The sequence below is a fragment of the Prionailurus bengalensis genome, chromosome B1 (assembly GCF_016509475.1).
Source record: "Prionailurus bengalensis isolate Pbe53 chromosome B1, Fcat_Pben_1.1_paternal_pri, whole genome shotgun sequence".
NCBI classification, from domain to species: domain Eukaryota; kingdom Metazoa; phylum Chordata; class Mammalia; order Carnivora; family Felidae; genus Prionailurus; species Prionailurus bengalensis.
The window spans coordinates 204,062,570-204,076,503 of NC_057344.1; the positions used below are offsets into that span (position 1 = coordinate 204,062,570).

Genomic DNA, 13,934 nt, shown 5'->3' on the forward strand with positions numbered 1-13,934 from the left:
AACAAAAAAGAAGAAAACGGGCGTTGATGAGGCAGGGTGGGGGACCCGGAACCCCGTGCACCGCCAGGAGGAACGCACCGGTTTGGTGCAGCCCCTGCAGAAAACGGCGCGTGGGCGCCTCCGAAACTCAAACACAGAACCACCGTCTGGCCCAGCAATCCCACGTCTGGGGGCCCCAGAAGGAGCTGCAAGCAGGATGTGAAAGAGGCACCCGACCCCCACGTGCACAGCGGCATTAGTCGCAAGAGACAAGGGAGGAAGAAACCGGGAGTCCACCGACAGAGGAAAGGACACACACGGCGTGGTCCATCCACACAGTGGGGTGTCAGCCTCGAGGAAGGACCCCCTGCCACCTGCCACCGCGGGGATGGGCCTGGAGGACACGATGCTCACGAAGGCACGGATACCGCGTGGTCCCACTGCCCCGAGGAGGAGCCAGGTCATCGAGACAAAGTGGACGGTGGGCGTCAGGGGCCGGGGGAGGGGACACGGGGGTTAGCGCTCACTGGGGCCAGTGTCAGCCGGGGAAGACAAGACTTCTGGGATGGAGGGTGGGGACGGCCGCATGACCCTGAATGTACCTGATGCCTCTGAGCTGTCCGCCTAACTATGGTTAAAATGGCAAATTCTGTGCTATGTATGTTTTGCTCCAGTAAACAAACAGAACAAACCCCTCCTCCAGGAAGCAGGCTCTGTCCTGCCCGTGCCCAGGAGGCCCCCCGCACCCTCTTCACAGCCACCAGTGCAGGACGGAGCCCACACTGCAGGGCACTTAACGTCCTGGCAGCCACTCCCGCTAAGTGCCCGGCACGTGCCCCAATCGCTGTGACAACCCTGCACACGCACATGCACACACGTGCACACACCCACGTGCACACGCACAAACGCACACACACACACACGTGCACACACGTGCACACGCACCCATGTGCACACATGCGCACATACGCACACACGTGCACACACCCACGTGCACACATGCGCACACACGCACGTGCACACACCCACGCATACTTGTCCCTGGGGCACAACGGCCCGGGCAGGACCCGTCTCCCCGGGGCCAGCTGAGGGCTCTGTCCATCAGCCCTTTCTCTCAAATGGTGTCCTGAGTGACCCAGCAGCCAGGAGGCCAGAGGCACCCTCCCAGCCTCCAGAGGCAGCCCCCGTGCCCCAGGTCCGGTGTTCAGGGCTGCTGTGGGAGGGCAGCAGAGGGCGTCGGCCAGAGACGTGGGACACGGAGCTGAGCCGTGGGCCGGGAGCCTCGGGTGGAGACGCCAGCCCAGGCCCTGCTCTTTCCACGGAGCCTAGGTCCTCCCAGAGCCATGCCAAGGCTGGGAGACTCAGATCGACTCTCTGCCACCAGGAACACTGTGTCAACGGTGACCTGCTGACCCAGAGCCATCGGAGAAGGCGGGGCTGGTCCCATCGCCCCAGTCTATGCAGGGGGCCGGTCGGGCTTATCACAGGGATCTCCCCCTGAAAGAGCGGGACTCGGGGTCCCCTCTGGGGTGCTGGAGTCTGCGCCCCACCCACAGCCGCCCTGGGGACCGGAAACGTCTCATACCTGTCTCAGACGGGCTCTGAGTTCTCCCCGCCTGGCCACGTGCTCCCCAGCCCCAACCCCCACTTGGCTTGGAGAAGCCACCGAACACATCCCCTCCTCTGCCCACATTCCCAGGCTCAGAGACCAGGGTTTCAGCCAGCTCTGCCGGGACCACCCGGCATTCAGACCACCCGATCCCAGGGAGGCCGAGATGACGTATCAGCTGGACAGCACAGGTGCTTTAAATACACAGCAAGAGAGTTTCTCCCGGTTTAAGCCTTCGTCCTTTACTCGCTTGAAAGTCATTTTAAAATGCTCACTGTGCCCCAAGAGACTGAAGCAGTGAGCTGGACCCAGAGAGCCGGGCAAACGAGCGGAGGAGGGGCAGCACAGACGGAGGCCACTCCCAGGACATGGGCGGGGTGTTCCTGAGGGTCACCGTCCACGACGTGCCTCTGCCGCAGGCTCGGGGACCTTTCTGCCACCTGCTGAATTCCTCAGCATCCAAGGACCCTGATCCTTTGCAAATGCAGCTGGCTCACGTGGATGTGGAAATGCCCTCGAGATGCCCTTGACGGGGGTGGGGGCCGCCAATGCAGGGGACAGAGACCTCCTCTGGGCCCCTCCGGGCCACTTCCACCAGCCTTCAGGCCCAGCTTACATGCCCATCCTGGGCTCTGGGTGGCCCCCTTTCTCCCATTCCCTTTCACACCCCTAAGCCCTAACCACACATCGTGGGCCGTCCCCAGAGACAGAGAGGCCACACTGGGAGACCCTGGACTCCCAGCCAGCAAGCCCACTCCCACCTGACTCTGAACAGGCCACTGTCCACGTGCAGGCCACAGAGAGAAAATGCCCACCTGGAAGGTACCCAGAGCCACACGGAGCCCCCACATACCCGGCCTGATGCCCCCCTTCGCCTACCAGGCCAGGACCCCACCTCCACACCCTCCAGGGTCCTGACCCCACCCTGACAGTCACACCAAATGTCTCAGCTCTCTGAGAATTTCCTGCTCTCTGGAGAATTGTCTGTGGCCGAGGGCCAAGGGGGTGTGGTCCTGGGGGGCGCGGGGGCCGGGCTCGGACTGTACCAGGGGAGGGAGACGATATGAATTCCTTACACCCCAGACCTCCCAGGTCCTCCCCATGACTCCAGCCCAGCTCTCTGTCCTCCAGATTCAATGCGCCCAGGGCCATGGGCCCGTCAGGATCCAAATTCTAGAGCCTTCACATCACGGGTTGAATGGTGTCCCCAAAGGCTAGGTTATACCCGAAAATGTGTCACTTGACCGTATTTGAAAAAATGGCCTTTGCAGGCATAACCGAGGGAGGCGAGAAGAGGGCGTCCTGGATTGTCGGGTGGCCCTAAATCCGGTGACTCGAGTCCCATGGAGTCGGAAGAGAAGGCCCCGGGCGATGGCCAAGTGACGACAGAGGAGAGACTGGAGTCACGTGGCCACAAGCCCAGGGCCTCCTGCGGCCTCCAGGGGCCGGAAGAGGCGGGAGGGAGGCTCCCTGGAGCCTCTGGAGGGAGCCAGCCGGGCCCACACCCTGACTTGGGACAGAACCGTGAGGGAACCGTTTCTGTTGCTCTGAGGCTCCAGTTGGGGATAATTTGGTCCGGCGACCCCAGGACACTGACTCACGCCCCGCCCTGGACCTGAACTCCCCTCCCTCCCCGCCAGGACGCCCGGGCCTGAGTGGCCTGGTGGTCTGAGCACACGTGCAGGGGTGCGCCGTCCCTCCACCCGCAGCCCTGGATCGAGGACAGCGTAAAGCCCAGCTTACGTAGGGAGAGCCGTGCGAACTTGTCCCTGACAACAGAGCCGCATGGGACCGGTCCCCCCAGGCATTTGGCCGGCGGCCTCCGCACAGCCGGGGGCAACAGGGAAGCCCAGCACGTCTGCGCTCCCGGGTCAGCGTCCCGCAGCGGGGTGGGCGTCCGGCCCGCCCGGGAACAGCATCAGGACGGCCCCAGAAGGGCCCCCACTGCATTGCCGGCAGCCCAGGGAAATCACAGCAGCCTCTGCCCACCAGAGCCAAGGCCCGACGTCCGGCGCTGTTGATCGGCAGGAGGGAGCCCACCCCGCTCTGAGGCCTCGGAGGGAAAACGTCGGTGCGTCCTACCACATGACGGCTGGTCCTCCTGACCGGCCTCCCTGGGGGCACACGCCGGCACCACCCCCGGGCGGCGTGCACCCCGTCCTCAAAGCAGCCCCACATAATGCCCCCTCCTCCAGGGGAGACCCAGCGCACCGTGGCCCCCAGCTCTGACCACCCACACAGCTGGGTGAGGGTCCCCCGCCCCCCGCCCCGCTCTAGACCCCAGAGCCCTGGGACCTCCACTGTGCCAGAACCAGGGGCCCCAAGGGCGCATCCAGCAGGGGGCAACAGCAGGCGTCTCACCCGTCCCCGATGCCGGCCCAGAGGAGGCTCCCCGGCAGCTGGGCCCACCCCGGGGCTCCAGGGGCCACCGCCCAAACTGCCCCAGCCCGCGGACCCGCCACAGCCAGCGACAGACGCCCTGCTGCCCCGAGAGAGGGCTCCGGCCTCACCTGCTCGTTGGTCTTTGAGGCTGACGACTTTTCTCCTGGACACAGGGCCCCGCAGGCTGCCTGCCACACAGGGCCGGCCTCTACCTCGAGACCCGCTGGGACATGGCCCCAGCCGGCCAGGTCCCCCCTGCCCGCCCTTTGCAGAGCGAGGGCCCAGCCGGCCGGCACGCACACGGCCCCAAGCACAGCCCCTCTACCGGGGGGATCCCGGCAGGACCCAGGTCCCAGAGCCCGGTGGATGCCACCCAAACCTGGCCGAACGCGTGTGACAGACCCTGCTGTGAGCCCCGGCGGTCGTCACCCTCACGTGAGCCTGTGGGGTGGGGGACTGGTGCCCCTCTGTGGAGCACGCAAGGGAGCGGGCCCCAATCGCCGTCGGGGGGGGTCCCAGGCTGAACGGAGATGGGGGCGCACAGCTACCCCCCCCCCCAGCACACCCGGCGGCCCTCGGGGCTCTGAGGGGGGCGCATCTGTAACATCGGGACAGCTTTTCACCTGCCCCTGCCCCACCCCCGGGCATGGTGTGTCCACGGGGCATCCTTGGTCCACACGTGTGGCATACCCCCCCACACACACACGCATTCATTCTTCCCCCCTTTTTTTGTTTCTCAGTCCGAACAATGTGACTTCAGGCACAAGGCCATGCGTCGTGACAGGCAGGCCTGGCTGCAGGGGTGCGGGTGGGCTGCAGCCGGAGGGTCCGTCCTCCCTCCTCGGTGGCCTCAGCGCTGAGCACTGGGCTGTGAGACACCTGGTCTCGCCCACCACGTTTCCAAGACGCCAGCCAAGCGAGCACACGGGTGGGGCGGGCGGCTCCAGGCCGAGGGTTTTGGGGTGAAGCCGAACTCCGAGCGGCCCCGCATACTTACAGTACCCACACCTGGTCCCGCCTTCGAAGATGAATCCGCTGGGCACGGCCCCGTAGCGCCGGAGGTCAGACAGCTTCCACTGCCCCGCGACAGCCGGAGGGATGTCCCTGGCCACGACGAGGACGTCGTTGCAGAGGTGAAGGGTGGCAGGGCCGCTCTCCAGCTTGGTGCCTGGAGCCACCGTCACGTGGAACCTGTGCACTGAGGGCAGGGCAGGGGCGAGAGGGCATCACTGGGAGCAGAGGCCCGGCAGAGGGGGCGGCTCCCAGGCGTCCGTCCTGAAGGCGGGATGCCCTCAGCTCCCGGCCCGGGCACCCGTCACCACCTCTGTTTGGAGGCAGGCAGGCCCTCGGGGGGGCCGCCCTGCCCACGCCCCCCATCCTCACAAGCCGGACTCGGCCTCAGCCGACTCCCGAGAGAGCCCCCTCCTGGGGCCCCCAATGCTCAGCGGCAGAGGCCAGTGAAACTGTGACGATTATTTTAAGCAAATAAAAATTAAGGCAAAAGTCCATGAAGAGCCAAGTATCAAAGGTTTGAATACAGACGAGGCCGCTCAGGGTTTCAGGGTTGGGTCAGGAAGGAAGGGGAAGGGCCGTGCAGGCTGGCAACCTGTCCTCCCCCCAGATGTTGGTACTGCGTTCATCACGGGCTTGTGCGAGATCTTGACGTTTCTAAAGGCTGTGCTCCTTGGCGTCAGCCGTGAGGGCCGCCCGCCCTCATCCGAGCCCTCCTCTGGGCCCGGCCTGGCCACCCCGCCTCCCTGGCTCAGGCGCCCCCAGCGGGGTGCAGCGGGACGCTGACTGTGGCCTCGCTCCCCCAGAACCTGGCTCCGGGCAGGGGAGGGGCCCAATGGCAGGCCTGTGGAAGCTCCCTCTGCTTGGCCAGCGCCTGCTCGGGGTAACGGCTCTAGTTCTGATGGGATCGAGTCAGGAGCTCGGAAGGTCCCGGGGCCCCAGCTGCTCCCCCCACACACACCCCTCCCCTCACAGGCCCCGAGCGCGACCGCCCGCCCCAAGCGCAGAGCCTGGGGGGGGGGGGGGGCCGGCAGGTGCTCGGCAAACCGTCCCGCATCGCACCCTGGAGTCGCATCGCGGCCCCTGCGGCCTGTGGATGAGGGCCCCACGGGACGCGGGGTCTGTCGCCCTGGCCTCACTCACCCTCACCGAGCGCGTAGCGGATCCGGGCGTCCCAGGCGCACATGGCCTCGCGGCTGTCGAAGCCCAGCATGACGGCCTGGGACAGGCAGACGATGGCCAGCGTGTGGGCCAGGCCCTCGTAGGGCAGGCCGGGCTCCAGGCCGCAGATGTCCTCCAGCATCAGGCTGCTGCGCTCCCGCAGGCCCTTGGCTCGCTCAGACTTGTCCTTGTAGGCCAGCATCAGGAGGCAGTCTGCGAGGGCGCCGGACGAGGCACGGTGGGCCGGCAACACCACGCCCCAAGCCCCCGGCGTCCCCCGCCCGGAGAGTCCCGGCTTTGAGGTACGACCCCAAGCGAGCCACCCAGCCGCCCTGAGGAGGCACAGTCTCTTCATCTTCCAGGGGCGCCGCCCACCCTGCACGGCCCACGGGCCACAGGGGCAGAAGTGGGCCCGGGACACTTGGGCCCGACCCCATCCCCCACCCTGCCCCAGGCTCTGGGACCCACAGGGGCCACCCTCAGGGGCCGCCGGGCCCACGGGAGCTGTGGCCCGAGGCCTGCAGGGACGGGCCCCCTTCCCGTGCACCTCCTGGGTCTCTCGTCCTCCAGGGGGCGCGCTGGACTCCGGCCCTCGGGGAGGAAGCCACTGCCCCCTCGGGCCCACTGCCGGACCCCATGCCAGCCCGCCCGCAAGACTGGCAGGTGCCACGCAAGACTGGCAGGTGCCACGCAAGACTGGCAGGTGCCACGCCTCGGTCCTAGAGTCCCTGTTTTCCCTCAGCATCATGGTCGCCGGCCCCGTCATCCCAGCGGGACAGCAAGCCAGAGCCGCTGAGGCCGCACGCGGCCCCGGGCGCGGCCCCCACGCCGTCCACCTGCACCAGTCCAGGCACGCCACAGAGGATCAGATGGCCCTGGGCCCCCCCGTGGGCCTGCCTAACAGAGCGTCCCCACCTGCTGGGCCCCGGCCACCCGTTCTTCTGTGAGGGTGGAGGGCTCGGGGGCCCGACGTGACGCCGAGGCACCTTTCAGTGTGAGAACGCCCCAAATCCCACGAGAAAGCTGGAGGAATCAGGCCCCTGGCGAGAGCCGGAGAGGGTGGGGGAGGAAGCTGTGGGGACCCCGCGGAAGGGGCGCGGTGACGTTCCCACTCTGGCCTCTGAGAGCAGGCCCCCCCCCAACCCACGTGACCACCAAATCCCGCAAGGGCTCGACGCACACGGATCATTGCAGCCGAATCGGGGACAAGTCACGGTTGTGAGCCACGTGCTTCCTGCCATGCGAGGCCCGGCAAACCACAGCAACGGCCCCTCCGAGGGCCCACGGGGGTCCACACACCTCCCTGGTCAGGGCCGAGGGCAGCGTCAGCCCCCGACGCACCCCTGTCCTTGCGGCATGAAGCGGCCGCAAAGTCGGGGGACCGCGAGCCGGCTGCCCGTCCCGCTCGCAAACCCGTCCTTCGTGTCTGAGACGCTCACATCAGGAAAAAGCAAACACGTTCCCGTTTTGAGGGGGAAAAGCCCAGAAGCCACAGAAACCCACGTGCTCCCCTGAGCCTTCCGGCGTGTGTTCTCTCCCAGGACCAGCCCGGGAAGAGGCTGGGGCTTCGGCCCACTCCCTTTGGAAGCTCACAGCCGGGCCACAGAGAAATAAGGCACACGGGCTGCAAAGGACACGTGTCATTGCAGACACATCCCCTCACGTGTCACCGGAGAAGTCAGGCCCCGGAGCCAAGAGAGAGCCTGGGTAAGGGCCTCCGCACGGGACAAAGGGAGCCAGGGAGGGCTGCAGGGAGGAGGTAGCACACGTGAGGGGACAGCCCCGCCTCCCGGCCCCCACAGCCCCGGTCCCTGGTCCGACAAGCAGCCGCCACCCGGTCCCTGCAGCAGGCTCCGCGGTCCCTCACAGCACTTTTTCTAGCCGGGTCTGTGCCTTGCCCGGTTGCTGTCCCCACTCCCACCAGCCCCGCGGGTGGGCTCTTGAAGGCAGGCCCCCTTCCGCTTGTGCACAGTGACATCCCCGGTGCCCCGCATGAGGACGGTGCGGGGTGATCTGTCACTTTAGGCCCGGCCCGACCTGCACGGCAGAGCGAGACTGTCACCTCCTTTGTTCTAGGAGTTATGCTCCCAGGAATATAGCCACAAGCAGGGTCAGCACACCTTCCGGTAAAGAGCCAGACAGTAACTGTTTGGCTTCATGGGCCACACAAGGTCCGTCGCGGCGGCCCGACTGTGAGGACAACAGAGTAACATGCGAGTGAGTGGCCGTGTTCCGATACAACTTTACTACAAGCGGCCCGCCGTGGCTCAGGGCTGCGGTCGGCCGGCTCCGGGGCTAGCGTCAGAGTCGGCTACAAGGGCCACGCCCTCCGGCTGCCTCCCGTGGCCGGGCGGGCGCCCCCATCCCAGACCTGCGCACCCATGGGACGGGTTTTGGGGGCCCGCGTGTGAGCGCCACACGTGTCCCCGAGCCTGTCCAATCTCCTCGGGGCTGAGCAGCCGCCATCCTGTCCCGTACGGACACAACCGCGGGCACCCTCGCCCATCCGCCGGGGGCCGATCAGGCCCCGGAAGATGCGTCCACGCCTGACCCCAGAGCGTGGGAGCACCACCTTATTGGTCAAGTTAAGGACCTCCAGGTGAGGTGGTCCCGGGTCGTCCGGGGGAGCCCAGATCTAACCGCGAGCGTCCTCACAAGGCACAGGCCAGAGGACAGACACAGAGAGGAGGAGGCCACGTGAGGACCGTCGCAGAGTGATGGGGCCGCAGGCGGAGCGCCTCAGCCGCCAGGAGCTGGAAGAGGCGGGCGGGAGCCTCCCCAGGGCCTTCCGCGAGGAACATGGCCCTGCCGACACCTTGATTTTGGACCTCCAGCCCCGGGGACCGTGAGAGAGCGGGTCTCTGCCGCCCAGGAACCTGGGACGTCCTCCAAGTCACTGCTCGCGTTTTCTAAACGTGGACGGAAAGGCCGGGCACGGCCACAGCCACGGCCTGGTCTCGGCCGGAGCAGCTCGGGTCCACCCCATGCTCAGTGCTCCGAGCCCCCCAGCAGCTCGGCTGGGACCGTGGGGAGGGGGCTGGGTGGACGCAGTGACTATGCGGCCCATGGGGCCCTATGACTGCAGCTGCTCCCACCACGTCCCCGCCACTTCCCCGCCACGTCCCTGGGGGCAATGAGTTGGTCTTATTTTTAAAGCCCGCCCCCGGGGGGGGAGTGCACCAGAGGAACAGAAATTCTCCCTTCCTGCCCGTGACAAAGCAGGGTCGGCCGGGGTGGGGGGGGCACTGACACTGCCTGCACCCCGCAGACACAGGGCTGAGGAACGCACCCCACCCCCCCGCCAGACAGCCCCACGGGGCACCCCACGGCCACGCCCCTCACGGGAAGCCCAGAGGGACGGGTCCTGCAGTGAGGCCTCCGGGTCGGCGGCTCAGGGAGCACACCGGGCCACCCACTGGAAGGGCCTCTATCCAGCTCCTGTCCACACGGGCCGGGTGCACCCTGCTCACAGCAGGAGGGCTGAGGGGTCTCTGTGACGTGGCTCCAGGCGCGGGAGACAGAGCCGTCCACGAGCCCAGAGAGGGCGTGGCCCAGGGCAGCGGGCGGCTCCCTGGAGCATGTGGGGCCATCACGGTGAAAGGAGGCAGAGGAGGCAAGCAGGTAAACCAAGGCACCGAGGGCTGACAGGCGCACACACACGTGCACTCAGCCACACGACACACACAGACATCCACGCACACACACACTTACACGCACGCCTCCACGTGACTGCTGTGGCCGCCGGGCCCCTCCCTGTGCACGGCTTCCGGGGTGGGGGGCTGGCTGACCCCGTCCACGACTGTCGACCCACCCCCAGCGCTCAGAGCCCCCGCTTTCCGTCTGCGGGATGGACGCCACCCACCGGGCCCAGGCCAGGTGTTAACACGGCCTCGCCACCCTGCCGGCGAGCTCAGGGTGGCCTGGCAGGGGACCTCAGCGCGGGCCTGGGACAGCCCCGCAGCATCACTCGGCACTGGGGAGATGGCTCGCCCCTGGGTCCGCCCCTGTCCTCCAGCAACTTCCGCCTTGCCGGGACCCCTCAGAGCCTTCCCACACCTCCCACCCTGCGCCACAGGCTGGTGCGTCTCCCCAGAAGCCCGCGGCCCAGTTCATTGTGCTTGTGAGCAGACAGGGGACCCGGGGGACAGAGCCCAGCCCGCATAGAGCTGACACCCAAGAGGGAACAGGGTCAAAGGAGGCCACCGTGGGAAGTACTGTTGAGGGGATGACAGTGGCTGCGGGGCCCCAACGCGGGGCCGAGACTCTCCCAGAGGGCACAACAAAAATGACTCCCAAGTGATGCAAGGAGCCAGTGCAGCAGCCCTGCAGGGATCGGTGCTGTGCTACAGGGAACAGCCAGTGCAAAGGCCCAGAGGTAGGAACCCGGAGGGCCTGCGGGCAGGAGAGGGAGGGAAGAGTGGCCCAGGCTGTCTGCTGGTCAGGAGGGCCTGGTGAGCCCTGGGGGCTGTAGGCAATGGGGGCTCAGCCTGGCTGCGCCCGGAGAAGACGCCTGGGGTGAGAGCAAAAGCCTCCAGGCTCCTGCGGCTGGTCAGGCAAGACGTGCTATTGGCCCAGGCTGGCCAGGGTCAGGCTCTGCATTAACCATGATGACAGCCTGAAGGGACCTTCCCCACAGGACTTCTCCGTGGGCAGGAAGAGCAGCCATCACACTGGATTGCGGGGGGGGGCAGGGGACGCCCTGGGAGGGGGCTGCGGGGGCGGGGCTTGGGCCACTCCGTCCTGGACACGTGAGCTGGAGAGGCCCATCGGACACCGCACACGCAGGCGGCTGGACGTGGGCGTCTGGAGATGTAAAAATAACTGTGGGGTCATGAGCCCTCAGATGCGCTTGCGGCCAGGGCCGGAGAGCCTCGGGGAGGGCCGGCTGGGGACAGGCAAACCTCCGGGCCTCCAGGCTCAGGGAGAGGCCGGCCCAGAGGGTGGAGACGGAGGTGGACGCCCACGAGACACGGCAGAAGTGGCTGCTGGATTCAGCCCTCGTGTCACGGTGACCTTGACACGGCGCCTTCAGCACAGCAGCTGGAAGAGCCCAAGGGACCCCTGCTGAGGGGGCGGCAGCCTGGGGGCAACTGGGAGCAGCCGGGAATGGGGCCGAAGCCGGGAGGGCCCTCGCTGAGCCTCAGGCCCAGGATGAAGTGTAGGCCCAGCCCGTCTGGGATCCGACCCAGGAAGGAAACAGTTCACGGTGCCGGAGGGGGTGGGGGGGGCGTGCAGGTCTGTGCGGCTCACAAGGACGGGCCACCCAGAGAGCACAGGCATCAGCGGGGACACGCAGGCTGTCGGTGTTCAGCCCTCCCGCCCGGTGGGCCACACATGCGCCCTCAGCCGGGAGCACGGCGAGAGCCTCATCTGGACTGGTCCAGGTCACACGGTGCGTGCGGGCGGCACTGAGATCTGAGCTCGGGGTTCCCTAACTCGCGGTCCTGAACCCGGGGCTGTGGGGATCCCAGGCCCCTTCTTCGATGTCCCCACGGGGACAGGAAGGCTGGCCACCACTCACACTCTGTCCCGGGCTGCCTGTCCGGCCTGGGACTGAGCCCATTCCCGGGGGACACAGACCCTCCCCGTCACCAGCACCTGGTGCCTGGCCCACCTCAGAGAAGCTGCCAGCCGCACGGGGCACGTGCCGAGGCCCCACTCCCGGTGAGTCTGCGTGGCCCCGGGTGTTGCCCACGGCAGCTGGGCTCACAGCCCCCAGCAGACTGCCTCTGGCTGGCGATGCGGGGTCCTTGCCATCCAGGACTGCGGGCAGGGATGGGGGTGGGGAGGGCCATCCTGGGTGCAGGGACGCGAGGTGATAGATGCACGGCTCAGAGGGGCGGGAGGGAGCCCACCTTCCATTGCCCCTAATCCCCTCCCACCCTGCCGGGGCTCAGGGGCTCTCCAACGTAAGGCCCCGCCTGGGGTGTCCTGCCCTCTCTCCTCCCACGGCCCCCCTCAAGTCCAGAGCTGGCTCCTCTGCGGGAGGCTCCTCCCTCCCCACATCCTGAGGTGCTCTCCACACCGGCCCCGCACTTCCTACGGCTCCTATGCACGTGGGAGAGCCCAGGCAAGGCGCCATGGACACCAAGTCCTACAGACCCAGATTCTGGATGCCGGGGACCCCTGCACACTCCCCGCAGTGCAGAAGGGCCCTCCCTCCTCAGGCAGGCCCACGCCAGGCTCCAGCAGGAAGCTCTCTTGGATCCTGAGGTAAAATCCACCCCCGGGGGCTGCAAATCACACGCTCCCACGTGAGAGAGGGAGGAAGGCCACAGAGACCACCTGTGGGGCTGCTCCTCAGGTGGGGCCGTGCAGGCCCCCCCTGCTCCCCCCCCACCCCATCCCACCAAGCAAGCTGCCGCCAGCCCCCCACAGCCACGAGCCTCTTCAACGTCTCCGAGGGCCTCTGCCCCGCTGCCCTCAGCCTGGGCCTGCCTCTCCATTCCCTGCCTTCCAGGGGCCACTCGGTGTCCCCACCCCTATGCCTCCTCTACCGGGCCGCCCTGGAGCTTCCCCTGGACAAGACCCCCGGGGCACCAGGCACAGGGTCTTTGCATGAAGAACTGACTGGCTCAACGAGCCGTCAGTCAAGCCCGGGACCCCTTGGAGGGGAAGCTGAGGCCCAGGCAGGAAGAGGGTGTCCAGGACCAAAATCAGGCCCTCGTATTGCAACTGTGGGCAGGCGCAGGGCAGGGAAGGGGGAGGGGACCCGGGAGGGGGGACCGGGGAGGGCGCCCACCCCCCACCCCCTTCCAGGGAAATGACAGACACCCCAGGCGTCCCGGAAGACATTCCAGCAGTCCCACATGGGTGAGGCAGCGTGCACGCACACCCCCAGCACCCCACACAGACCCCAGGGTGCTTGGGTCCGCTCCAGGGCACCTGTCTCCCCAGACAGCTGCAGCCGCACGGCTCCCGAGCCTCCCGGAGCACAAGAATGAGAAGCCCAAGTTCGGGGCTCTCCCCGCGGGCCTGGCCTGCCCCCCCCACCATCCCCTCACCCCTAGAGCTGCTCCCCCAGCCAGGGCAGACTTTTCTTTTCTCGGGCACAGAGGCAACACAGTTCCCACCTGGTGGCCCAGCCTCTGCCCACCTGGGGAAGGTGGGAGCGCCCCCGGGCCAGCGCCGCCGGCAGTGCCCAGACGGGGTTCCGCGGCACCACTCGCCCCCACCCCCCTCCACAGGGCGCACAAAGCCGGCCCCTCCCCCGCCCCGGGGCTCCCTGCTGCGTGTTGGGGGAGGGGAGAGCACGCCCGCACCGGCACTCGTGACCCCTCCAGCCTCCGCTGCCCCCCAGGCCCCTCCCGGGGAGGTGCGGGCGCCGGCGGGTCCCGGCGTCGGGCAGGAGCAGGCCGAGGCGGCGGCGCTCTCCGGTTACAGCCCGCGCGGCGCCGCCGGCTATTTCGGGCGAGCTGGCCGCGCTCCGGGCCGGCGCCCGAGGCCGCGGCGCCCCGCGTCAGCCCCGCGCCCCGCGCCCGCGCCCCGCGCCCCGCTCACCTGCCACCGGCGACGGCTTGCGCAGCACCAGCCACCTAGTCTTCCACTGCGGGGACAGAGGGAGCGTAAGCGGCCGCCGCGCCCCGCGCCCGCCCCGCGCCCGCCGCGCGCCCCGACCTTCTTGCCGTCCCGCAGCTTGACCTGGCCCTCCACCAGCGCCGCCTCGGTCATCTTCTGTCATGGTTCCCGCGGCGCCCGCCGCGCCTCTCCCCGCCGCCCCGCGGCCGCCCGGCCCAGGGTCACTTTCAAAATAGCTCCGGGCGGGCCGAGCGCTGGGCGGCGGGGGCGGGCC

The 13,934-nt window shown here is 67.9% G+C and overlaps 1 protein-coding gene across 3 annotated transcripts in view; it reads right to left on the minus strand.

Annotated features, from left to right (window-relative positions):
* The window catches only part of DOK7 (docking protein 7), a 29,771-nt gene extending 15,837 nt beyond the window's left edge, over positions 1 to 13,934 (minus strand). The window contains exons 1-4 of one of the 3 annotated variants that reach the window (XM_043573100.1): positions 13,760 to 13,934; positions 13,643 to 13,688; positions 6,125 to 6,355; positions 4,968 to 5,168 (exon numbers count right to left, since the gene is read on the minus strand). In XM_043573100.1, coding sequence (XP_043429035.1) covers positions 4,968 to 5,168; positions 6,125 to 6,355; positions 13,643 to 13,688; positions 13,760 to 13,813 — 532 coding nt within the window. In that variant the 5' untranslated portion in view covers positions 13,814 to 13,934. The remainder of the gene's footprint in view (positions 1 to 4,967; positions 5,169 to 6,124; positions 6,356 to 13,642; positions 13,689 to 13,759) is intronic. The other 2 variants (XM_043573098.1, XM_043573099.1) reach the window with 2 other exon arrangements.